This window comes from Patagioenas fasciata, chromosome 27 (assembly GCF_037038585.1).
Source record: "Patagioenas fasciata isolate bPatFas1 chromosome 27, bPatFas1.hap1, whole genome shotgun sequence".
NCBI lineage: Eukaryota > Metazoa > Chordata > Aves > Columbiformes > Columbidae > Patagioenas > Patagioenas fasciata.
This window is the reverse complement of record NC_092546.1, coordinates 5,891,304-5,916,759: the sequence shown is the minus strand read 5'-3', so window position 1 is coordinate 5,916,759 and position 25,456 is coordinate 5,891,304. Positions and strand designations below refer to the sequence as shown.

Here is a 25,456-nt window from a genome sequence, read left to right as displayed (position 1 = left end):
CCCTTTTAAGAGCGGCAGGCGCGGGCGGGGGGGGGCGGGCAGTGTTGCTGGAACAGCCGCGCGGGGGGAGGCGGCGGCGCGCGGGGACCCCCGGCCCGGCGCGGCGGTTTCAAGCTCCCCCGCGGGTGCGCGGCCGGAGCCGCCGGGGCCGGGGCCGGGGCCGGGGCCGGGATGGCGGCGGGGGGGAACCGGGAGCGGGACCGGGGCCGCTGACAGCCGGGACCGCGCCGCCGCCCCAGCATGTACGCCAAGGGCAAGGGCTCCGGCGTGCCCTCGGACGGCCAGGCCCGCGAGAAGTGAGTGCGGCGGCGGCGGGGGGCGGGAGCGGGGCCGGGGGGCGCGGAAGTTTGCCGGGGCGGCCGCCGGGGGAGCGGGGACGGGACGGCAGGTTGGGGGGGTCGGAGGGGCGGGCGGACCCCCCCGCGGCCCCGCCCCGCCGGGAAGCACCGGCAGCCGCCGCGGGGCAGCGGGAGTCGGCGGGTTCGGCCGGACAGCGGGGCCGCCGGGAGACGCGGTGTCCCCGGGGCAGCGGGGGCGGTGATGTCTACCCGGGCAGTTCCCCGGGGCAGCGGGGGCGGTGATGTCTACCCGGGCAGTTCCCCGGGCAGCGGGGGCGGTGATGTCTACCCGGGCAGTTGCATCCCCGGGGCACGGCGGGCGGTGATGGTCCCCCCGGCCGTTCCATCCCGCTGGGCACCGGGAGCGTGACCCCGCATCCCGGCGCTGTCCCCGTCCCCACCGGGGCTTGGGGCCACCGGTGTCCCCGGCGGGGGCTTTATCCATCCCGGAGCCGGGAGGCTGCAGCCCCCCATGGACCCCCAGGCCCGGCCACCCCCGCGGGTTCTGTTTGCCGCTGCCAGGGGGTGATGGAGCACCGGGAGCAGGGTCCCCAACCAGGGGACACCCAGGCTGTCACTCACCCCTCGGCCACATCGCGCGTGGGATGTGTCACCCGTCCCTGACTCATCCCGGCGATGAGAACCGGGGTGGCCCGCCCGGGCATGGGGCCGCTTGCTGTGGGCTGGTGTCACCCGTGGGACTCAGTGTCATCGTGATGCCCGTGGGGGGTCCCTTGCCGGGAGGTGACGTCGAATCCCCCTTGTTAATTCTGCACTTATTTAACGGGGGTTCCATCCTGACCGTCCCCCAGTGTCACTCGGGGTCCCCCCCTTTTTGGGGTCTGTGGGATGGGGTGTCACTGTCCCGCTCTGCTGCGGGGATGCTGTCACTGCAGCGGGGACACCCTGGGGACAGTGGGTCCCTGGGGGTGGCCGTGACACCCCGTCCCTGTCCCCGTGTCCCCGCAGGCTGGCTCTGTATGTCTACGAGTACCTGCTGCACGTGGGGGCCCAGAAATCAGCGCAGACCTTCCTGTCGGAGGTAAGCGGGGGGGGGACAGCACCTCCCGGCCCCCCAGCCCATGGATTTGGGGCTCTGCAGTCCCCCCAGAGCCCATCCCCGGGGTGCCAGGCCTGGGAAGGCGATGCCTGACCCCCCCGTGCCCCCTCTCCGCAGATCCGATGGGAGAAGAACATCACGCTGGGGGAGCCCCCCGGCTTCCTGCATTCCTGGTGGTGGTGAGTTGGGGTGGGGGGGTTGCTGGGAGCAGGGTTGGGCCCTCCCTCACCTCCCCATAGCTCTGGGGCTGGGATTGGGACCCCCCCCCATCCCCACGCTGCTGCCACATCACTTTGTACCCCATAAACCTGCCGCTCTGCTTTTCCCATCAGTGATTTCGGGGGGGCACATCCCCACCCCCCGCCCGGCCCCTCCAGATGGATCCAATTTGGCACCAAGCGTGGGGCGAGGGGGGGGGTCCCAGCCCACGACTGGACCCCCCGCACTGGGGGGGCCCCAACAGAGCACCCTGAGGGGAGGATGTTGATGCTGGGGGGGGGTCATGGGGGTCAAACTGGGGGTGTCACCGCAGCTGGTGGGTGCAGGATGTGGCCGTGCTGGGCGCCGCGGTGCCGCCGCATGTGGTCATTTCCAATAAATTATTAGTTGGTGATTTATTGGGGGGGGGGACACACACGGTGCTTTCCAGGCCTTTAACCCTCCCACTGCCAGTGCCCGGCTGCTGCACCCCAAATCCGGGGGGGCACCCAGAGATAGTGCTGGGACACACACACACCCCCCACTGGCCCCTCCTCTGTCCCATTCCCACCTCAACACCCCGGGGGGGCGCGCGGGCGGCCGGACCCCCCCATCCCGCCCCGGGGATGCTGCAGCCTGATGTAAAGTCCCAGGAATTTGGGCTCCGGCCGTAGCGACCGTTTCCAGGGAAAACAGGCGGCAGCGCCGGAGCCGGGAGGCCCCGCCACACCGGGGTGGGGGGGACACACGGACAGACAGACAGACATCGCTGTTCCCCCCAGACATCACTGCCCCCACCCCTCCAGCCATCACTGGAACGAGTGTGAGCGGGCTCAGCGACAGCGGGGGGTGCGCTGGGGGGCACAGAGGGGGATGGCGGTGGGGGGGAAACACAGGGATGGGTGTTGGGGGGTCCTGACCTGTTGTCCCCCCTCTCCAGCGTCTTCTGGGACCTGTACTGTGCTGCTCCCGACCGCCGGGAAACCTGTGAGCACTCCAGCGAGGCCAAAGCCTTCCATGACTACGTGAGTACTGGGGGGCGGGGGGCTCTGCACCCCCCCGGTGCTGCCCCCTATCACTGAGACCCCCCCGTGCCGAGGCCCCGATGGGGGGGGTTAATGCTATGCTGCCAGCCCTGGCCTCGCCGGCACGGCCTGACCTATTTTGCAGGGCAGTGTGGGGGGGGTAATCCCTGCGGCCCTGGCTCAGCCCCCCCACCCGGGGACCCCGGCTTGCCCCTGTGTGCCCGTCCCCCCCACGGGGACAGGGGCCACCCCCCCCATCCAACCCCATCCCGCAGCATGGGCAAAGTAACAGGCTCTCGCTTGCCAAGCGGGGGCACGCTGGTGGGGTTGGGGTCTCCCCCTGCCTCACCCTGTGCCCCAGGGGTCACCATGGTCCTAGGACTTGGTGACACCCCCCTCACCAGTGTGACCCCCCCCGCCCCGACCAGCGGCTCCGCTGCTGATGGCTGCCTTGGGCGAGTTAATCATTGGCACAGAGTCAACAGCCAGTGGGGCTGCGGGTGGGTGGGGGGGCACGGGGGGTGGCAGGAGGGGAACCGGGTCCTGGGGCAGCAGGGTCCAGTGGTGGGGGGGACTGGGGGACATGGTGCTCTGGGATAGGGGGTGCTGCAGGGGCCCAGGGATGCAGGATGCGGTGGGGTCCACAGGGATGCGGGATGCTGTGGGATGCAGGGATGCAGGATGTTGTGGGATGCGGGATGATGCAGGATGCTGTGGGATGCAGGGTTGCAGGATGCTGTGGGATGCAGGATGCTGTGGGATGCAGGGATGCAGGATGTTGTGGGATGCGGGATGATGCAGGATGCTGTGGGATGCAGGGTTGCAGGATGCTGTGGGATGCAGGATGCTGCGGGATGCTGTGGGATGTTGTGGGATGCAGGATGTTGCGGGATGTTGTGGGATGCAGGATGCTGCGGGATGCTGTGGGATGTTGCGGATGCTGTGGGATGTTGTGGGATGCTGTGGGATGTTGCGGGATGCAGGATGTTGCGGATGTTGTGGGATGCAGGATGTTGCGGGATGCTGTGGGGCAAACGGTGCTGTGCCTTGGGGGATGCTGCGGGGGCTGCAGGATGCTGCGGTTTCCATGGTACCGGGGGATGCCGGATGCTGCGGGGTCCCCACTGTTGGGGGACATGGGGTGCTGGGGACACGCGGTGCCCTGGGGCTCGGGCTGCTGGGGGACATGAGAGGCCCTGGGGGACACGGTGCCCCCCACCCCCTCCCCATCCCACTGCAGCGAGGCCAGAGCTGCTCCCACCCGCACCCTCCCAGGGTGCTCAGCACCCCCAGGCGCACCAGTCCGGGGGGGTTGACCAGGCCACCTGTCACCACGGCGGGGACAGTGGGTCCACATGGGCGCGAGTGGGCACGCATGTGCCTGCGCCAGCAGCGCGGGGGCTGCCGGGGCTGCAGCAGGGCCCCCCCCGCCACCCCCGGCCCCCGGCGCGGCACAGAGCTGATTTCCATGCTGGAATTAATGAGGCTGCCGGTGCGGTGACGCCGGGGACGTGGCGCGGGTCAGGCCGCGTTGCCATGGCAGTGCTGCCTGGCAGGCAGAGCGGGGACCGCTGGGGGGGGAACCGCAGCTCCCACCCCCCCATTGCACCCCATGGCACAGCCGTGTCCCCATCCCGGTGCCAAACCCGTCCCCACGGCCTCCCTGGTGTGGGGCGGGTGGCCCTCGCCACCCCCATGGCTGCTGTTTAGCCACCCCCACTCGAGGTGCGTGGGGACCCCCCCACAAGCATCGTTGGGACAGTGACGCCCCCATCACTGGGGGGTCTGGGCTGTGCATGGCAGCAGGGAGAGCAGTGACAGCAGCATTTTGGGGTCCCCCCCACGGTACAGAGATGTGGGGACCCCCCAGCCTGCATCCACCTTGTCCCCCCCATCCTGTTTTCTTCCTCCTGACCTTGAGGCTGCAGGAGGAGCCGAAACTCCCCCACCTGTTGCCATGGCAACTCTGCATTGCTGAGTGGCGGGGGGGGCCCCAATTCAGTCCCCACCATGTGGGGGGGCAGCAGGTTGCCTGTGCTCCCCACCCCAGGCAAAGCTGTGACCCATGTGCATGGTGTGATGCGTGACCCATGGGACCCTCCCCTTCCCCCTCAGCCCCATTTCCACCCCAGCAGCACCCATGGGTGCCCCCCCCCGTCCCCCATCACTGGGTGATGCCCCTTTCAAACGCAGCCAGGGCCTCTTATCCCTGCAGGGCTGGGGGGGCCGTGGGGCAGCGGGGGGCCCCCCGGGTGGAGGGGGCAGTGCGAGGTCCCCCCCCTTTCTCCTCCCCTCCAAATTGAAACCAGTTGTGGCGGAGGGGCCGAGCCGGAAAACCGGCACATTCCTTCCCTTAACAGCTCCCCCCGGACGGGGCCGGCAGGCGAGGGGGGGCTGGGGCCCCCTGCCTGCACCCCCCAACCCCCACGGGGTCCCCCCAGGCCTGGCCTCACCCCCCAGCCCCCCCGGTTTGTTTAGGAGGGGCTGGCACTGGGTTCTCCCCGCGCTGCCCTCTTGCTCGCACAGGGTTTGCTCGGGGTCACCGCGGTGGTTTCGGGGCTGGTTGGGGACATGGGAACGAGGTGGCCCCGGGGCTGTGGGGGGGCTGTGGTGACCACCCCCCCACCCCCGGTGCTGAGCTCCCCTCTCCCCACAGAGCGCGGCGGCGGCGCCCAGCCCGGTGATGGGGAACCTGCCCCCCGGTGAGGGGATGCCGGGGGGGCCCATGCCCCCCGCCTTCTTTCAGGTACCTGCCCGCACCGTGTGTGGGGTCTGGGGGGAGCTCGGTGCTCACGGGGGTGTCCTCGTGCTTGTGCACGTGTGTGTGGGGCTGTCCATGTGTGAGCTGGCGTGTGCACGTGTGTGTGTGTGTGCAGCTATGTGCACGTGTGTGTGCATGTGTACGTGTGCAGGTATGTGCACATGTGTGTGCATGTGTGTGCACGTGTACGTGTGCAGGTATGTGCACGTGTGTGTGTGTGCACATGTGTGTGCATGTGTGTGCACGTGTACGTGTGCAGGTATGTGCACGTGTGTGTGTGTGCACATGTGTGTGCATGTGTACATGTGCAGGTATGTGTGCGTGCACCCACGTGAGCACGGCGTGTTGGGGTGTGGGGTCCGAGTGTGCACGCGTGTCCCCGCAGAGCTCTGCGTGATACAGGCGCGTGCACGGGCACCACGAGTGTGCAAAAACGTGAGTGTGAGCGCAAACGTGTGTGTGTAGATGTATAGGTCTGAGCGCACACACGTACGTATATGTGCAAACGCACGTATGTGAGAGCGCACATGTGTGTGCGTGCAAACTTGTGTGTGTGAGAGCACACGTGTGCAAACACGTGAGCACGTGTGTGCCAGCCCACATGCGTGCCAGGCTCCATTGTGCCCCAGTTGTTCCCCCCCCGCCCCCCGTTTGCATGACCTTACCATGTGCACACGCCCGTGCCCCATATGTGTGCAGCCGGGCGGGGGGGGGGATTACACAAGCCAGACCCCCCCAGCACAGCCAGACACCCCCAACCCCTGGTGCTGCCCCCTCCAGCCCCATGTGCCCCCCAACACCCCCCACTGGGGTGCTCCCGCCGGGGGCCGCTGCACCCCCTCCCCAGGCCCCCCCGCCCATAACCGTGTTTTATTTCTCTTGAAGGGACCCGCGGGCTCTCAGCCATCGCCCCACGCCCAACCTCCGCCCCACAACCCCCCCCCCATGCTGGGGCCGCACAGCCAGGTAAGGCCGGGCACAGCCTGGCTGCCCCCCCCAGTGCCCACAGGAGAGCCCCGCACCCCCCAGCCCCCCCAGGGTGACACCGCAGCCCCCCCAGCCCCGGTTCCCCCCCGCTAATGCTCCCTCTCTTGCAGCCCTTCATGTCCCCCCGCTACCCCGGTGGCCCCCGGGGTCCCCTCCGGATGCCGAACCAGGTGAGGATCTGACCGCCCCCCCTTCACCCAATGCTAAAATGGGTGCAGACCCCTCTGGGTGGGGGTCCAGCAGCATCCTGACCTGTGTCCCCCCCGCCCGCAGCCCCCCGTGGGTGTCCCCGGCTCCCAGCCGCTGCTGCCCAACGCCATGGATCCTGCACGGTCACAGGGTGAGTCGGGGGGGTCCCTGTCCCCGTGTCCCTGTCCCCCCACACTTCCCAGGTTGGGGGGGGTGGTACTGAGGGGTCTCACGCCTCCCCCCCAACTCCTGTGCACAGGGCATCCCGGCATGGGGGGCCCGATGCAGCGCATGAACCCCCCGCGAGGCATGGCCGGCATGGCCCCCCAGGTGAGGGGACAGGGGTGTGGGGACAGGGATACGGGATGGGAATGGGGCTGGGGACAGGGATACGGTGATGGGAGTGGGATTTGGGACAGGGATACGGGGACAGGAATGGGGTTGGGGATGAGGACGGGGACAGGGAGACAAGATGGGAATGAGGATATGGGATGGGAATGGGATTTGGGACAGGGATATGGAATGGGAGTGGGATTGGGGACAGGGATACAGGGATGGGGACAGGGATACAAGATGGGAATGGGATTTGGGACAGGAACACGGGGTGGGAGTGGGATTTGGGACAGGGAGACAGGATGAGAATGAGGATACGGGATGGGAATGGGATTGGGGACAGGGATACAGGGTGGGAATGAGGATACGGGATGGGAGTGGGATTTGGGACAGGGAGGGGGACAGGAACACAAGGTTTGAATGGGATTTGGGACAGGGATACAGGGCGGGAATGGAGTTGGGGACAGGGATACAGGGATGTGGTTGGGAACAAGGAGACAGGGTGACAGGGGTGTCAGTGACCCCCCCGCTCTCCTGCAGACCTATGGCAGCGGGATGCGTCCCCCCCCCAGCTCGCTGGCCGGCCCCGGCATCCCCGCCATGAACATGTAAGGAACCAGCGCCCCCATGTCCCCCAGCCCCAGTGCTGGGCAGGGGGAGCTGGGTGGCTGTGCAGGGTGGGGGGGACACCAGCGGGACCCCCCCTTCCATCCTCAACTGTCCCCATTGCCTTGCAGGGGCCCCGGTGGCCGCGGGCCCTGGCCGAACCCCAACGCCAACTCTGTAAGTCACGGGGGGGACACCTGGAGGTGGAGGGACTGGGGACATGGGGGTGCTGGCGCTGTGCCCCCCCATGCTGACCCCCTCCTTGTGTCCCCACAGATTGCCTACTCCTCCTCGTCCCCTGGGAACTATGTGGTGAGTATCGGGGTGTGCGACGGGGGGGGTCTGTGCTGCGGCAAACCCGCTGTGGCCCCCCCAAAACCCACCTCTTTCCTCTCCCCACCCAGGGCCCTCCCGGGGGTGGTGGCCCCCCCGGCACCCCCATACTGCCCAGCCCGGGAGGTGAGTGTGCGCGGGGACCAGGTGCAGAGGTGGGGGGCATTGAGGGGGGCGGAGGGAATTTGGGGTGCCACACTCACCCCCCCCAACGTGTGTCCCCCCCCAGACTCCACCAACTCCAGTGAGAACATGTACACCATGATGAACCCCATCGGGCCCGGGGGGAACCGGCCGAACGTGAGTGACGGGGATGGGGGGATATACGGGGGGTTGTGGGAGGGGTTTGACCCCCCCAATCCATTTTTCACCCCACCCCTTTCTTCCAGTTCCCGATGGGGCCCGGACCGGAGGGGCCCATGGGTGCCATGAGTGCGATGGAGCCGCATCACATGAACGGATCATTAGGTGGGTGCCCCCCCGCACCCAAAACCCCGGTCTGGCCGTGGCGGGGCGGGGGGGGAGGTCCTTCTGCCCACCCCCCCGCGCCTGGGGGTGTCCCCAGCCCCATGTGGCCTCGTCCCACGGCCCGTGAGCTCCATCTGCGGGCGGCCGCGCTGCGTGCAGGGCCCGCCATGGCGGGGGGGGCACTAACGCGCTGCTGTCACCCCCGCAGGCTCCGGGGACATGGACGGGCTGCCAAAGGTGGGTGTGGGGACCCTGATCCCCGTGGGTGGGGACCCCCCTGCACTGAGATCCCCCCCTCCCTGCACTGGGACCCCCCCCCGCACTGGGACACCATTTATTGAGACCCCATGTACACTGAGACCACCTCCCATTTACTGGGCTCCCCCCGCCCCGTTGATTGGGTCACACCCCTCCCTATTTATTGGGACACACCCATTGATTGGGACACACCCCTCCCCATTGATTGGGACCCCCCCATTGATTGGGACACATCCCCTCCCTATTTACTGGGACACACCCATTGATTGGGACGCCTCCCTATTTATTGGGACCTCATTTACTGGGACACCGCCCCCCCCCCCCCCACCCCCTGCACTGGGACCCCCTGCTATTTACAGGGACCCCCCCCCATTTACCAGGACCCCATTTACTGGGAACCCCCCCCAATGCACTGGGACCCCCTCCTATTTCTTGGGACCCCCCTGAATACTGGGACCCCCCCAGATTACTGGGACCCCATTTACTGCCCCCTCATGCACTGAGCGCCCCCGCCCCACTCACCAGGATTCCATGCACCAGTCCCACCCCCCCCTACCCCAGGACACCCCCCCCACCATTCCCCTCCCCCACTAACATTTGTTTTTCCTCCCCCCCCACCCAGAGCTCCCCCAGTAACCTGGGGGCCCTGAGCAACCCCCCCGGCACCCCCCGGGACGACGCCGAACTGAGCAGCAATTTCTTAAACCCCTTCCAAAGCGACAGCGTAAGGGACCCCAGGGGGGGCCGGCGGCGAGGGCGGGGGGCCCGGGGGGGGCGCGGCAGCCGGGGCCGGGGGGGGTCGACACCCAAATCCCTATGGCAAAACGACCCCCCCACCCCCATTCCAGCGGGGGGCTCTTCGCCTTGGCCGAGCGGCCGGGAGGCGTGAGGTGGGGGGGGCAGTGGTGTGCGTGCCCCCCCCCGTGTGCCCCCCCGTCCCGTTAACCCTCCGGTGTCTCCGCTCTCTCTAGTACTCGCCCAGCATGACAATGAGCGTGTGAGCCCAGCGCCGAGGCCGCCGACAGCCAGACGAGAGAAAACAATTAATAATAATTACCGACACCCCCCCGCAGCCCCCCCCCCAAACACTAAACCAGAAGACAAAAATTAATAATAATTATAAATAAGTCACGTGACTTATTTACTGCCCACCCCCCGACTCCGGGGAGGGACCCCCCCCAAGCACTGGGACCGCTCCCCAGCACTGGGATACCCCCCCACCCCCCCAAACAGATTTCCCCCCCCCCCCGAGTGTGGGGGCAGGTGCTGGAGTGGGGGGCATAGATTGGGGGGTTTTGACCACCCCCCATTTCTGTATGGGGGAGGTGATTTTTGGGGGGGGGGGGGGGGGCATTCATGGCACTGTGCCCTGCCCCCCCATGGCAGGTAATGCTAGGAGGATTTTGGGGGACGGGGGGGTGTCCATGGCATTGTGCCCCACCCGGCCTGGCCTGCTGCCCAGCTGGGGCACATGCACTTAATTACAATTAGCTGAAATGCTAATGAGCGATGCCCCCCCGCCCCATCATCTGTGTGGGGCGCTCAGCCCCTCCCAGTTCTCCCAGTGCCCTACTGGGCATCCACCCCCCCACCCCCCCCCTCCCATCCCACAAGGGGGGGGTCCATAGCCACCCCCCCAGCGCTGCCAAAGCCCCAGGCAGTGGGGGGGGGGGGGGCTGTCCTGCCAGCACAGCCCCCCCCAAAGTTAGGGGCACCCCAGGTTGTGCTGGGGGGGGGGGCCCAAGCCATACCCCCCCGTGGAGCACTCACCCCCCGCTGTATAGGGCAGGCCCCAGTGCAGAGAGCAGCCCCCCCCCGCCACGGGGGGTTCCCGGCCCCCCCACCCCGTCTGTGTGCTCAGCCAGCACTGTGATCCCCGGCCCCCCCTCCCCGAGCGCCAGACCGGGGCCCCCCCACCCCCCCATAGGGACCACTTGTAAAACTTTAATATGAAGGAATTTTTTGTGTGTTTTTCTTTCTTTTTTGTTTTTCCTCTTTTATAACAGAAAGGACCTCAGACCCCCCACCCCCCCCCCCACCCCAAAACCGCCGCGGCGCACCCCCCCCTTCCCACACCCTGTACAGCCCCCATAGTCGTTCTGTGTAGGGACCCCCCCCCATTTCTAGTCCCTTTAGAGCCCTTGTTGCTTCTCAAACAAAACGCGGGACCCCCCCCAAAAAAAAAAAAAGAAAGAAAAAAAGAAAAAAAAAGAAAAAAAACTTTAAAAACTCTCCCAAAACAACAAAAATACCCCCCCCCGCCCCCCCCATCAATAAATGTAAGTTGATTTTTTTCAGAAGGCGCCGGCGTTCGGCTCTCGCTTCACCCGGGGCTGGGGGGGCACAAGGAACCAGGCGAGACGGGGGGGCACGTGGTGTGTTCTGGGTTTATTTGCGGGTACAAAGCTTCACAGTTTCGAGTTCGGAGCCGGGGGCACCCGAGTGCTGGGGGGCGGGGGGGGGCACGGGTCGCGGATGTGTTTCCCCCCAGCCCCTAAATCCACCCCCCCACCCCCTAAAAAGCTGCTATGAAATACAAACAGGTGCCCGCCCTTAGTCGGCCCCGTCGACATGCAGGGGGGGGCCCGGCCGGGGGGGGGCGCTGGGGCTGGGGTGCCCGTTGAGCTGGGTGGCCCCCGGTGTCTTTTTATGGGCGAGGGGGCAGGCGGCCCCCCCGGGACAGAAGCGCTTGGGGCTGGGGACCGGCCGCTGCATCTTGTGCTCCAGCAGCATGTGGTTCTGGGGGGGCAGCCCCAGACAGGCCCTGGTGGGGGGGAAAAAAGGGGGGGTGAGGGATGGGCACCCCAGCACTGGGGATGGAACTGGGCACCCTGTGTGCTGGGAGACACTGGGACACACGGGGAACCCCAGGCATGTGACACTGGGACCCACTGGGAGCCCCGTGTATCAGGCACTGGGACCCACTGGTGTTGGGGAGTCCCCTGGGCACTGGGACCCACTGGGAAGCCCAAGCATGGGCACTGGGACACACAGGTGGCACAGGCACCGAGCACCAGTACCCACCGGTACTGGGCACCAGGATCTACTGGTGCTGAGCACCCACAGGCACTGGGACCCACTGGTGACGGGCGCTGGACATGCCAGTGGCACAGGCACCAAGCACCAGTACCCAACAGTATTGGGCACCCAGAGGTACTGGGACCCACTGGTGCGGGGCACCCATGGGCACTGGAAGCTACTGATGTTGGGCACTGGGACCCACTGGTGCTGGCCACCCACAGGCACTGGGACCCACTGGTGTTGGGCACCCATGGGCACTGGGACCCACTGGTGCTGGGCACTGGGACCCACGGGTGTTGGGCACCCATGCGCACTGGGACCCACTGGTGTTGGGCACCGGGACCCCCTGGTGTTGGGCACCCATGGGCACCGGGACCTGCTGGTGTTGGGCACCAGGACCCACTGGCCCTGGCACCTGCCTGTCAAGCACAGGGACACCTCCACAAGCCCCGGGTGCCAGCAGGGGCAAGGGGTGGGTGGGAGGTGACCCCCCCCAGGGCTGGGACCCCCTTCCGTGGTACCTGAGGATGTTCTCGATGCAGCTGCGCTGGCGGAAGAGCGCGTTGACCACGGGGGTGCCCTCGGGGACCAGCGGGGCCTTGCAGAGGAAGGCGACGATGGAGAGGACGCTGTGGAAGCCCTGGAACTCGGGGTCCTCCTCGGTGCAGAAGCTGATGCGCTGGCACAGCTCGGTCAGGATGGCCAGGTCCAGGATGATGGGGCTGGCCAGCAGCGAGTCCTGCGAGGGGCAGACGGGGGTGAGTGACCCACCAGGGACGTGCCACCCCCCGGGGACACCCACGCACCTCACAGGTGTTGTGGATGACGATGGTGTTGGTGCCGCCCATCATGATCTCCGACGTGTACTCGTCCAGCGCGCGCTTGCTGTCCCCCACGTAGGGCACGTACTTGATCACCACCTGCCAAGCGACCCCTCGTCACCGCCCTGTCCCCCCCCTCCCATTGTCATCGTGTGTCCCCAACCTGGCCCCTGACTCACGCAGTGGTCGGGTTTGTCCTCGGGGCCGTAGAGGATGGGGTTGGCCTGGACCGTGTCGTCCACCACGTTGCTCTTGGAGATCTCCTTGGAGCGAAACTGCTGTGGGGCCGAGAGGTTCTTCCCATCGTTGTTCCCCAGGTGGTTGTAGCTCACGATGGATGTTGTCTGGGCGGGGGGGGGGGGGGGTGCACACAGGTCACCCCATGTCACAAGCAGGTCCCCCACCTTAGGCCACCCTGTCCCCACGTACCTTGAGTCCGGCGCCCACCAAGAAGTCCACCAGCACCGACTTGAGCTTGGTCTGACCCGACTTGAAGTCGTCGCCACAGATGAAGACGCGGCGCTGGGCGGCCAGTTCCACGGCCCCCGGCACGAACGTGTTCTGGGGGGAGCCGTTGATGTAGGCGCAGCCCTCCAGGATGCTGGCCACCGCGAAGAGCGTGGATGGGGACACCTCCAGGCCTTGCTGTGGGGACACAAGGAGGCTCAGCACCCCCAGGGTGGCCGTGTCACCGTCCCCACTCCCCTGCCCGTCCCTTGACCTCGATGGCCCGCAGCAGGTTGTCGGCGGTGTCGTTGAGCCCCGGTGTGACATCGCAGAAGCGCTCCGTGTTGGCCGTCCAGAGGACGATGACTTTGTCCACCCCGCTGGTCTCCTTGAAGTCCTGGATGTCCCTGCGGATCTGCTGCACCTGGGATGCCATCAAAAGGGGACATGTCAGCGCGCTGGCGTCCCCCCCATTGCCTGTGTCCCCCCTCCAGCACCATCCCCCCGCCAGGACCTGCTCAGCCATGGACCCGCGCAGGACGTTGTCTGCTCGCTCCTCCTGGTTGGCGGCGATGAACTCGGGGATGTAGATGGAGGGTCGGGGCTTCATCTTCTCCAGGTAGGGCCAGAGCTGCTCCTGCAGCGGCCAGTCCAGCACCTCCGCCCGCCGCATGGCCTCGGCCAGGTTCAGCGAGGAGATGTCCCAGCCTGGGGACACAGGGTGACCAACCACTCAGGGTCCCCCCATGCCAGCGCCAGGTCCCCCCGGAGTCTGACCTACCGTCAAAGACGATGTCGTTGGGGTGCACCATGGGCAACAGGTCCCGGAAAGGCACGTAGACGTCACCGGTGGGGCCGGTGCCCAGGCAGACGGTGGAGGCTTGGAGCAGGGACCCGTAGTAGTTGGCTTTCTGCCATGGAGAACGTGAGGATGAAGCCACCAGCACAAGAGGGTCCCCAGCTCCCCCAAAACGGGGCTGGAGTTGCAGACCACCTCCATAGGAGCAGGGAAAAATTGGGGTGCAGGACCCAGGTGGAGATGGGAGCAGCCGAGCTCCGTGTCACCATCCCCATCCCCATCCCCGCCACGGGACACCCACCTTGCGCCCCGTCTTGGTCATCCAGGACAACCCCAGCTTGTTGGCCAGCACGGCCGCCGTCACCGTCGTCCCGTTGTTGCCCCCCCAGCCCACCAGCATCACCCCCAGGCGAGGGACCTGCCGCCCCGTCCGGAAGGTGAAGCGGGTGGAGCACGGCCGCACCTGCAGAGCCACAAGGGTGACAGAGAAGAGGGGACACGTGGGGACGAGCAGAACCGCGCCGAGCCCCCCCCCGCCAACACCTCGTCCCCACCTTGGTGACGCCGTTCTCGGTGCAGACGTGCACGGTGCTGTACGTGTACTTGGCCTCGATGAAGTCCTTGCTGTACGTGACGTCGGGGCTCTCCACAAGGAATGTCTCTGCCATTGTTCCCGGAGCTGGAATAGAAGGAAATGGGTGTCAGCCCCGCAGGCCTGGCACGCCGGGCCCCGGCCCCCCCGCCCCGCCGGGCCGCCGCTCGCTGCCAGGCTGTGCCGCCGGTGGGGACCGCTGGCTCCGCGCCCCGCGGCCTCCCAGCGCGGTGGCGGCGGTGGGGCGGCCACTGTGTCCCCTTCCCACGGGGGGGTGATCGTCCCCGCCCTGGACCCCCCCCCGAGCCCGGGAACTTACTGAGAGCCCAGCGAGCCGGGAGGGTGCAGGCTCCCCGTCCTGCTCGGGGACTGTCCCTGCTGTCCCCTCCCCGGAGGTGGCAGGGCATAGGGGACCAGGGATGTACCCAGGGGATATGGGGTGTTCCTGTACCCAGGGTGGCAGGGGGGACATGGGGACAAGGGCTGTCCCCACTCACAGGGGTGCAGGGGATTTGGGGAAGGGGCTGCCCTACACCCTGGGGCGACAGAGGATGCGGGGGACCTGGTGACACGGGCTGTTCCCGCTCCCCGGAGTGGCACAAGGGACATGGGGATAAGGGCTGTCCCTGCACCCTGGGGTGGCAACGGGCACAGGGGACACGGCTGTCCCAGAGCTCTGAGGTGGCAGAGCACGCAGGGGACACGGGGACACGGGATGGCCCTGCACGCTGGGGTGACAGAGGGGACACGGGGACAAGCGCTGACCCCGCCGTGCCCGGGGCCACACGATCTCGCGGGCGGCCCCGCTCCCCAAGGACCAAATCCCATCGGGACCGCCCCCGCCCTCCCCGTGGGCACCAAGCGGACACCTACCGGACACTCACGGGACACCCACCGGGCACCAAGCGGACACCTACCGGACACTCACGGGACTCCCACCGGGCACTAAGCGGACACCTACCGGACACTCACGGGACACCCACGGGACACCCACCGGGCACCAACAGGACACTCACGGGACACCCACCAGGCACGACTCACCGGACACTCACCGGGCCGCGCTGGAGCCGCTGCCGGTGCCGCTGCTGCCCCGCAGGGGATGATGCGATCGTGGCTGCGGCCGCCCCGGCTCCCGCCGCTTAATCGGCTCCCAGGACCCGCCCCCCTCGCCGGCCCCGCCCACCCCAACCGCCCCCGCCCGCACGTGCCCCGCCGCCCCCGCGCCCCCCCGCGCGCTCCCGGTTGTCCCGCGGCAGGTGCGGGGCGGCCCCGGGTCCCGGCGGCGGCTGCTGCCGGGGGGTCCGGGAGGTGAAGGCGGCGGGAGCGGCCGCTAACCCGGGAAGGGGAAGTGGCGCCGGGCCCGGGGCCCGGGACGGGACCGGGGGGTCCCGCCGCCGCCTTCCGGCCATTGAGTGTCCCCGGCCGGCGGCTTCCTGCACCCTGCGCCTTCCCACGGGCACCGGCCCACGGGCACCGGCCCGCGGCGCTGCTCCCACGGTGCTGCCAGACCCGCCCCGCCACCGGCATCGCGGCACCGCTGTCCTGCGGTCCCCGGCACCCCAAAGCCACCAGCGCCCCGGAGCCCCTGGCACCCCGAAGCCGCCGGGGTGGGCATCCTTGCACCGGTGTCCTGCGGCACCCAGCACCGGTGTCCCGCAGCCAAGGGCACCAGCATCCCAGGGCCCCCAGCACCCCAAAGTCCCCGGCACCCTGCTGCTGTCAGCATGAGCATCTCAGCCCCGGCACCCTGCAGCCCCTGGCATGGACACCCCAAAAACCACGGCACCAGTGCCCTGGCACCCCAGAGCCGCTGGCACCCTGCAGCCCCCCACATGAGCACCCCAGAACCCCTGGCATCCGCACCCCAGTATCCTGCAGCCCCCAGTGTGGGCACCCCAAAAACCACCTTGGCACCCCAGAGCCCCCGGCACCCTGCAGCCCCTGGCATGGGCACCCCAAAGGCGGTGGCAGTGGCAGCCTGCAGCCCCCCGTGTGCACCCCACATTGCCCCGCAGCCCCCACCCCGCTGCACCCCACATCTCAGCCATGGGAGCGGGGAGAAAAAGCAGCGAGGGGCCGGGGCTGGCACCCCGCTCCGCCACCCCCCCGCGGCTCCGGCCGCCTTTCAATGGGCAGGACCCGCTTCAAAGGAGCCCCCGGAGCAGGAGCAACGCCCGGGCGGGTCCCGGCCCCTTCCCCACCCTCGCTCCCCGCAGACGTGGCGCGGACAGCTCGGCTCCGCGCACCGCCACCCACCGCCCGCCCGCGGCCCCGGCTCCGCGGGGGACGTTGGCATCGCCACCCGCCCTCCTGGCACCCGGCGGGACGGGACCCACCGGGGACAACGCCGGGGGCACCTGCCGGGAGCGGGGGGCGGCGGTGGGGAGAGGCGGCGGTGGGCACGGGGGTGCCGGGGGGGCCGCGTCCGGCCCCTTTGGCCATGGAGGAACAATGATCCCTTGGTGCCGGGCTGGAGGACAAAACGAGCCCCGCGCTGGAATGCCAGTGCCTCAGCAAATTATTGAAACAAAAATAACATTTCTTTGTACAATAATCCTGGGGCGGGGAGGGTCCGGGCGGCGCTGCCAGGGGCCCAGAACTGGTATTTTTCCACTGCTTTTCCTTTTTTTTTCTCTCTCTGCCCCCCTCCCATAACTCCCACCATTGTTCCTTCCCCCACTCCCTTCCCACTCCTCCCACGCTCGGCACCGCATGAGCGGGGGCTCCCTCGTTCCCCCCCCGCTCGCCCAACGCGCTCATGGGCCGCGAGCCCGGGCCGGCCGCCCAAAGCGCCTTCGCTCCCCAGCTGCCGGGGGCTGGCGGGGGGCCAGGGCAGCCGCAGAGCCACAGCGACCGGCCCGCTCCCCCGGCGATGGTGCCCGCGCCGCTCCTGCAGACCCCCCCTCCACCCCCGGGAACGGGCATCCCAGCCACAAACCCCCCAGGAGCTGCCATCGCCGCACAAACTCCCCCCGCGGTTCATTCTAAGCAGGTTCAGGGCCGGATTCTGCGTGAATTTGGGACGCTGGGAAGGGCTCGGGTGGGGGGGACACAGGACCCTCCTTTGCCCCCCAGCAGGTCAAGGGCAACACTCGCAACCCCAGATTTCTGCAGCACGAACACCCACGGCCGCGTTTTCCTCCGTTCACAACTGGGTTTTTTCCCTGTTCCTGACCCCTCCTTAGCTCGCAGCTCCTTGTCCCCCCCGTCCCTGTGCTGTCACCCTCTGGGTGCCGTGTCCCCAAGGACAGACCCACGCAGGGAAAGGGACAAACGGCCGATTCGGGATGGTGGTGCTCGGCCGTGCAGCAGCTGCTCTGCAAGAGGGACCAGCACCATCAGACCGTGTCAAGGACAAATTATTCTAATGAGCTTCCTCCTCTAAACGAGCAAAGGGTGCGCAGGAAAATCCCGAGGGGCTTTCGCTGCGTTTTGAGCATCCCGGGACAGCCAGGACCCCGCGGGGTCACCTCTGCCCTCCTGCATCCGCGTGACCCCAATTTAAGGGCATCTTGTACTTGATCCGGCGCAAAGTGACGCTTTTCCTCGGGATGACCCGAATTATCAGAGCCCGGGGACCCTCCTGAGCCGGCACGGGAGGGACAGACGGACACGGCCTGAAATAGCTCCTTGTCCCCGGGGAGGGCCGGCGGCCCTGGCTGGGTGAGGATGAGGAGGCAGCGGCAGAGCCGGGCTGGCGCTGGCACCGCCGACCCAGCCAGTAAATTTCCACTGGGGCAGCTCCCAGTTAACGAGCTCAGTGCGTGACCCCGGAGCTGCCAGCGGTTGGGAACAATTTCCCCAGGAAAGCTGGGACAGGAGGGGACGGGGACCCTTCCCGCGCCAGCGTCCCCACGCACGTCCCCAGCCTCCAGCGGCCAAACCCCCCGGGGGTGCAGCTGACACAAGGGAGGAATTAAAGACAGCAAAGGGGGGGCTCGGGGGGTGCAGCTTGGCTCTGAGGTGGCGTTTGGAAGCAAAAACCTGAGGATTTGGGGATTTGCGAGCATCAGCCCGGCTCTGGCTCCGTGACCGTGTGAACGAGCCCTCGGCCGTGGGAGCATCGCGCTGCTGTGTCAGCTCCAAGGTCGGCGCTGGCGAGGCAGGAGCGAGCAGAACCCTCCTTGCTCCCCCCACCTTAAAAATATACATAATAAGGTATTTGTAAGATGTTATTTGATTGCTGGATTATCTTCCCTTTCTGTGTATTTTGCCATTTTGGAGGTAGAATCCACTGCAGGCTGGAGCCGGACACGGTGGATCAAGAGTTACCGCCAGCACCTGGGGAGCTGTCACTGTCACCTGCTGCTGGAGGGGGGACCCCAAAGCAGCGCGGGAGGAAAACAGAGGCTCTTTAGTGCCCGTTACGTTTCTCCCCTGGTTTATCCTGCCCCAGGGATGCTGCAGGAGCCCCAGGACCAGGGCAAAGGGACAGAAACGCCGCTCCAGCTGCTGTCTGCGTCCCGCGCTGGGTGACTCAGCGCCGGGGGTGGGAGAGCAGCAGCATCGCCGGCCCCTCCGTGACTCAGCCCCGCGAGCTCCGACGTCAAACCCAGCTCAGCTCAGCCCCTTCTGAGCCGCCGCGAGGCCCAGACCCACGTGTTGTCACCAAACGTCACCACAACCTGGGTCGTCACGCTCCTGGGAGCCTCCCGACCGCCACCAGCGATGGGCGCTTCAAAAGCGGCTTTTCCCCCCAAAAAAACCCGGCAGGGGAGGGGGGAACCCCAGCTGATCCCAGTGGAAAAATCCTCCCCAAAGAGACTCATCAAGCAGTTTGGGTTGGGACCTGCACAGCCCATCGAGTCCAACCCCCCGCCACGCGTGGGGACACCGGTGACACGATCACCTGTAATCAGTGTCTCACAGTGGAGGGGCCCATGGGGATCATCGAGCCCGAGTTTTGCAGATGTGGTGGGGATGCTCCGATGGGCGTCGGCTCGGTCTCCGCTCTCCCATTTCCATCACTTTTCACACCTTTTCCTTCTCCAAAGAGCGAAAAAGCGACAGAACCGGACAACCCGCACCCAGCGCCTTTTCCTGCTGCTCCGTCCCTACCCAAACCCCCTCGAGCAGCTCAATTCCTGCTCCGTTCCTCGCACTGCAAAGGACCGCACGACCTGCTGCTCTGCGCCTTTTCCAATACAGTGAATTTATTATATGTTGCAAAATCAGCATTCAGCTTTTTTTTAGTGTACAAAAAAAGACACTAGCTCTTAAGAAAAAAGATCAGGAAAGCTGAAGACTATGCTGCCTTTAAATTGTAACATTTTGGCAAAGTGAAAAGCTCTTTTTGTAAACTCCAACTCCATGGCTCAATATAGTTTTATCCACAGTACAATATTACAAAGTAAAACACAGTATCAATAAGTTAAGATCATACTTAATCACCTAGAACTGGTTTCTATTAACCCAAAAAGCACAAAATTTGCCTAAGCTTCATAATCTCTAAAGGAAAACAACAAAAAAAAGGCAGATTCAACTACAGTTCTTTAACACAGTCCAAAAGAAAAGTGAAGCGGAAGGTTGTTGAATGCTAATTGGGTCTCACAGTTTGGATATTCATTAAATATTTTCAGGGTTTTTTTTTTTTATATTCAAATTTTTAGAAGTTCCAGAATATACATGTAAATGTACACAATACATCTTTGTATACAACTCTGTTTGCAAAAATATCTTATAGCAGATGTATAAAGATCGAGATCCGTCTCTATCCCCTCCCTCCCCAAAGCAACGACAACAACAAAAATACCCCCATTCCAAGTAGGAAGGATCAGAAGCGTTTCTGTGGAGGAACCGGCCCGTCCGGGGCCTCAGCCGCCGCCTCCCCCGCGCTCCGGGCTCCTCGTGCGCCGTGGGTCGCGAAACCCGGCTTTCGCCACAATAAACGCCTGGCCCCCATTGGTGACAAATCCACCGAACGCTTTGGGACGGAGCGCGAGGGGCTCGGATGGTGCTCGGGGACCTGCTGCACCCACCGGGAAATGGGACACGAACGCCTCCGGACACCCCGGCGCCTCCGGCTCCCGATCACGGAGCCCCGGTGCGCGTCCCCGAGCTCTCGTCCTCGCTCGGACAGGAGATGGGACCGAGCGACACGAAGCGGCAAGCGAAGCGGTGGCCCCGGCCAGACGACGCAGCAGAACCAATCTGGCCAGAATGGAATTATTATTATTATTATTATTATTATTTTAAATACAGCAGATGGACCCATTTTTTTGTGTTGGGCGGAAAGAAAACACAATACTCCTTGTGAAAGGGCTCCTTCCCTCCTCAACCGCGCCATTCTCTCCTCGGGGGGCTCTTCGGGGGAGGAGACGCCACCGAAAGGAATAAGGAACCCTCTGCTTGGGGTAACGGAAGCGAGAAGTCAAACCACAGGCTGGCAGGGTTGAAAGGGGAGAGAAAGAAACAGCCGAGTTAAAGGACACCTTTGTGCTTTCTGGCGTGATTCTCACCCCTGGCCACACTGAACGTGTTCCCTTCGAGTCCAAATTAAACACAGAAAAAGAATCAAGAAGAAAGGCTGGAGAAGCTGGCGAGATAAAGCACAAGGGGGGAAAGACCCGCATGGGAAAGCGGCCCCTCGCTCCTCTCACGCTCGGCGCCCCTTCCGAGAGCCATTTGCTGCTGCTGCTTCTTTGGAAATACACAAAAGAACCCCCAAAATAAAACACAAAACCAGAAGAAAAGCATCACATCCCCCTCCCCTCCGCTCCTCTGGGTCAGTACGGGTCACAAAGCGACCTTTCGGGGTGCCTGTCCCCCCAGTAATACTGCGGTGACGAGACAGGACAGGTTCTGCAACACTTGGCCTGAAGGAAAAGGGAAAAGGGAGGCACAGCTCTAGAAAACGATGCTCTTTCCCCCCCCCCCTCTTTTTAAATACAAAAATAGACCATAGTCCCATTAGCGATTAATAAAAGTGTCTGCCCTGGTGTGTGTGTATATATATATATGTATATATAAAATTATAAAAGTCACAGACAGGCAGGTCGCGCCCTCCCCAGCGCCGGCGGGTGAAGGATTCAGAGGGTGCGGGACCGGGAGAGGCCGCTGCCAAACCTTGACTCAAACCAAACCAAAACAGGGGGTTTCTATCTTCTTCTGCTTTCTCTTTAATGTATTTCTCCAGGAAGGCTCCATTCCTGCCACCACCACCTGCGGGAAAGCGAACGCGGGGACCAGGGGAGGCCAAGCAGCAGAGCAGGCGCGGGGACGGGGGCGTCGGAGCCGCACGCGAGCGGCGCAGGCACCGGAGCAGGTGACCGAGCAGCATTCCAGTTCCTCACCATTTGAAGGGCAATTTGTAACCTGGGCCAGGGGCAATTACGCTTCATGCCAAACTTTAATCCATGAAAAAACTACCGATTCTTAACCTTTGGGAGCTTCGTTTCGCTTTAGGTGAGTTTTCCCTTAAGTGTCAAACGCTGGCTTCAAATAAGCAAGATTTTTTTGTGTGTTTTAGTCTTTTTTTGTTTGGTTGGTGGTTTTTTTTTTGTCTTTTTTCTCTTATTTGTTACATTCCGACATTCAGAGAGGCTCTAACTTGAGAGGGCCGCGCCAGGCGCCGCGCTCGCCACCCGGCTCACACGATTCGGCATCATAAATAATCCCCAAGCTCTTCCACCGCGAGGAATTAACGTTCGTCTCTGAAAGGGGTTTGGTTGTATAAAAGGGAACGTAACGTCCAGGTGATTTTAATTGTTTTCCTCCCTACCCAGTCCGCCCGGCGCCAGCTAGAACTGCTGCTGGTCGTACTCTGCTATCAGTTTTTTGATGTGAGCCAGTTTGTTGTGGAGGTATTCGCAGCGGTTCTTCTCTTGGCTGTAATTGGGGTTCGTCTGCAAAGAGAAGAAATGGAAAGGCGGTGACGGGAGGTGGCTCAGGACGGGGTGACACCGACGCTGAACCCAGCCCAGGCTGCTGGAGCACAGAGCATCAACACACGGCCAAGGAGTCACAAACAGACCCACTCGGCTCGAACAAAACGACTTCTTGTCAATACAAGATTCGTCCCAGGGAAATGAATGCACCTGGAGTAAAGCTCAGCCTAACCAGGCACAGCTGGGTCAGCCTTGGCCTCCAATGAGCGTCAAACTGCGCAGGTGTGGGAGCTTTGAAACAAAAGATGAACTCGTAACAGACAGGGAATGTTCGAAAAGCTCCTACACCTCTCCGGGCCAGACCGCAGGTTTAAATAATAAACCCCAACTCTAGCCCTGGTGTGTGGGTGCCCCAGCATTCCCACCTCATCCAGCAGAGATGTAAATCCCCCCCAGCCAGCAGCTGCTCCTTTATGTGTACACACAGACAGGTCAAACATTCTGCACACCCCACACAGCCCCACAGGGCACGATGTGCTCGAAACTGCACCCAAATCACCCCAAATACACCCGCAGACCCCACAACCTGGAGTGTCCCGTCATCACTCAGCCCGTGTAGCTAAAACACCAACTCTTCTGTCACTTGAGGGGATAAAGGTGCCAATTTAAGACATTCTAAGCTCCCCAGGATCCAAGGGGCGGTTTTTCAACCCCGCTCTGATGCGGGCAGGGATCGTTTTTTGGCCGAGCTCGAGCTGAACAAAGATCTGCTGGAAAGCTTCAGAGCCTGGGTTTGTCACTTGGCACGGCCCCATTCCTTTCAGTCACTAGGGGAACCCACCCAAAAGCCTTTTTTTGTGGCCAGCCATTGTTACTTACCTTTTTAATTTTCCGATATTCCTGTAAAATTTGATCATGGATGGTCTAAAAAGGAAAAGATAGCTTATTATTTTCAGAAGAAGCAAGAGTCTCGCGCCCCGCCACAGCAGGCAAGTGCTCACCCATGGCTCAATATACACATCTCCTTCAAACACTGACCAAAATCTACTCTCTCCATGACATCTGATGGCTCCAACCCCCACCGGTTCCACAGCTTCACTGGTGACACCAGAAGCACCGGGATCAGGCCCAGTTCCCCAGCAGGATCAGACTGATTTCCCCCCCGTGATATCAAATAATTCAGCAAGGAATAGCTGGATTTCTCAGAGAGAGGGGAAGGATGTTTGAGGAAGGAAACAGTGCTTTGTACAATAGGTGCTCTGTAAAAATCTCTTTATTACGCTCAGTGAGACTTTCTCGAGATAATGAATAGTTAAAGCTCTTCTAAAATCAGTCCGACAAGCTGAATAATGCTACATTATTAAGATCAAAGATTGCAGAGGAACAGATGACCCCGTACTAACTCCCCTTCCAGCCCTGATACACAACCATATGTGCAAATATGAGTTTTCTGGCTGGGATACACTAATAGCTTCCAGCAGCTTTTGGCTCAAGACGCCAATTGTCTCACTGAGGCCTTTCCTTGTCAACAAGTCCCATGATGTGCGCTGCGGCTCGAAAACGAAACGACACGGAGCTGTTTTAAGAACAGCCTACGAGGCCGGCAGCTCCGCGGCCGTTCCCGCGGCCCCAGCGCCGGGCAGCGCGGTTTAGACGCCAACCCCGTCCCATTAAAGCAACGGGTCGCAGCGTTGCGACCCGCACAAGCGGCTTTGCAACGAAAATAAGAGATCTGTGTCTGTTTCTACCTTATATTCTTCAGAGCCCTGCAAAAGCTGCTTCAGCTTGGCGTCTAACTGCGTAAACCGTCGGGTTATCCTCTCTATCCGGGCGTGCAAGTCTCTGTACTCGTTGTATTCGGCGTTGAAGTCGTTTTTGTAACTCTGACGCTGCTCCGAAGAGGAAATGGCTGCATATTTTCTGGAGGGAGAACAATTCAGTTAATGGGTTTAGTAAGGCTTCTCCCCAGAGAGCAGAACGCCGCAACGCCAAACCCAGACTGGTGAGTCTACCAGGTGACTGCATTTGAGAGCAAACCCAGGCTCTGATGGTTCGAGCTCTAGTAACACAGAGTTAACAGGGCTGTTGCCTTGACCTCTGTGTAAAACAGGACAGGGTTTGCTCCCAAAACTTCCTATCTGCACCAGATAGGGCGGAACGCGCAGGTCCCGGGAGCAGCGCGGGGCGGAGGGGACGCTCAGATAGTGCGGCTGCGGCTTCTGACTCCCGCTGGCCCACGGAACACCGAGTTCTGCGCCCGTGCCAGGCCCTGGAGCAGCAGGAATCCGCCGCTCGCAGCCTTTGAGAGCCCTTAAAGGCACACGAGGAGCGTTCGGCTATCGCTGCACAACCATGTGGCAAACACACAAGAAACCACGTTGAACGGGCTCCGACTGTATCTCCACGAGACACCCGGCGTGAACCCAATGCGAAGAGCTCACGTTTAACAGATGCGCCTTCCAGGCTGTTCCAAAGCGACTCGGCTCACCACGGAGCCCTTAAACCCGGCGTTCTGCAGAACTGACAGCAAAACTCATCTCTCTGGAGGTGATGACTCTACTTTGCCAGCTCGTTCTGGCTGCAGCAGCGCCAGCTCAACACACAGAAGCTAATTTAGGTATCAAATTAATGGAAAAGCTTTCCCTCTGTTAACCAAAACGTGCTCCAGCCTTCAAGAACCGAGTCTCTGCTCGGGGTCAGTATAAATAAGCACCTACTGTGAGATAAAGAAGCGTCCTCCCTGGTATGGAATGTGTGCCTACGATCCATATGGCAGCAATGGTTCTTAGAATTTAAGGAGCTGACCATCTAAAACAGTCTGATCACACCAAAAACGGGGACGACAGACCTGGCAGGAGCTCATAAATCTTACAGGAGTTCATAAACCTTGCAGGATTCCTCTGGAGATGGACCAAGGAGCTGCAGGATCCCTCTATAGGAGGGATCAGCGTCCATTGTAAGGAAATGAAAAGAGAATCCCTCTCCATCCGCATTCTTCTGCGCGGCGCTGGGAACGCCAAGGGGAAGCGGTTTGTGTGGTTCGCGCAGCCCAGCAAACCGCAGTTCTGGAACTACGCGAACCCTGCGTATCCTGCAGTCAACTCCCGCGGAGCACAGAGCCGAGGCCCCTTCCTCCTCATCTTCCTCTTCCCTCGACCGCAGCCAAACCCGACCCCACGGCACCGGCCCCAGGCTGGGACGTCACCCCGGCCACGCTGCTTCGCCATCGCGGAGCTCTGTTTCACAGCAGCTCCGGCTTTATGCAGATCCTTGGCTTTCTGTGATTCCACAGACGAGCCTATTGCTTAATTAACCTCAAGGGGATCTGATTAAAAAGTCAAGAGGTGAAACTCCTCACATCCTAACCCACGGGTTATAACCTCCCCACCGAGAG

At 63.4% G+C, this 25,456-nt stretch overlaps 4 protein-coding genes across 10 annotated transcripts in view; 2 read left to right on the top strand and 2 right to left on the bottom strand.

Annotated features, from left to right (window-relative positions):
• UBA52 (ubiquitin A-52 residue ribosomal protein fusion product 1) overlaps positions 1-25,456 on the top strand; it is a 103,894-nt gene that overhangs the window by 26,863 nt on the left and 51,575 nt on the right. Inside the window, exon 1 of one of the 2 annotated variants that reach the window (XM_071799517.1) lies at positions 16,628-16,632. The exons of the other annotated variant lie outside the window; for it this stretch is intronic. The gene's annotated coding sequence lies outside the window, so the exon portion shown is untranslated. Of the gene's footprint in view, positions 1-16,627; positions 16,633-25,456 lie in introns of those variants that run through there. 2 annotated transcript variants of the gene reach the window in all.
• On the top strand, positions 139-10,596 carry SSBP4 (single stranded DNA binding protein 4). Of its 4 annotated transcripts, XM_071799508.1 has the most exons (18): positions 140-296; positions 1,308-1,380; positions 1,516-1,577; positions 2,537-2,621; positions 5,278-5,367; positions 6,268-6,348; positions 6,480-6,539; positions 6,643-6,709; positions 6,818-6,888; positions 7,432-7,499; positions 7,629-7,674; positions 7,774-7,809; positions 7,902-7,956; positions 8,060-8,130; positions 8,220-8,298; positions 8,507-8,535; positions 9,179-9,280; positions 9,528-10,596. In XM_071799508.1, exons 1-18 carry the CDS (start codon positions 241-243, stop codon positions 9,555-9,557), a joined length of 1,161 nt encoding a protein of 386 aa, XP_071655609.1. In that variant the 5' UTR covers positions 140-240; the 3' UTR covers positions 9,558-10,596. The 4 variants fall into 4 exon arrangements, with proteins under 4 accessions (XP_071655612.1, XP_071655609.1, XP_071655610.1 ...); XM_071799509.1 differs by lacking the exon at positions 6,268-6,348; XM_071799510.1 differs by lacking the exon at positions 9,179-9,280.
• On the bottom strand, positions 10,926-16,707 carry ISYNA1 (inositol-3-phosphate synthase 1). 3 transcript variants are annotated; one of them, XM_065858169.2, is made up of 11 exons: positions 16,573-16,707; positions 14,199-14,323; positions 13,946-14,107; positions 13,627-13,756; positions 13,360-13,553; positions 13,120-13,269; positions 12,828-13,043; positions 12,578-12,742; positions 12,384-12,497; positions 12,099-12,316; positions 10,926-11,320 (listed from the first exon to the last, which is right to left on the bottom strand). In XM_065858169.2, exons 1-11 carry the CDS (start codon positions 16,676-16,678, stop codon positions 11,110-11,112), a joined length of 1,791 nt encoding a protein of 596 aa, XP_065714241.1. In that variant the 5' UTR covers positions 16,679-16,707; the 3' UTR covers positions 10,926-11,109. The 3 variants fall into 3 exon arrangements, with proteins under 3 accessions (XP_065714241.1, XP_065714243.1, XP_065714242.1); XM_065858171.2 differs by lacking the exon at positions 16,573-16,707 and adding an exon at positions 15,289-15,396; XM_065858170.2 differs by lacking the exon at positions 16,573-16,707 and adding an exon at positions 15,278-15,395.
• ELL (elongation factor for RNA polymerase II) overlaps positions 19,369-25,456 on the bottom strand; it is a 47,509-nt gene continuing 41,421 nt past the window's right edge. The window contains exons 10-12 of the mRNA XM_065858392.2: positions 23,811-23,982; positions 22,942-22,986; positions 19,369-22,080 (exon numbers count right to left, since the gene is read on the bottom strand). Coding sequence (XP_065714464.1) covers positions 21,976-22,080; positions 22,942-22,986; positions 23,811-23,982 — 322 coding nt within the window. The 3' untranslated portion in view covers positions 19,369-21,975. The remainder of the gene's footprint in view (positions 22,081-22,941; positions 22,987-23,810; positions 23,983-25,456) is intronic.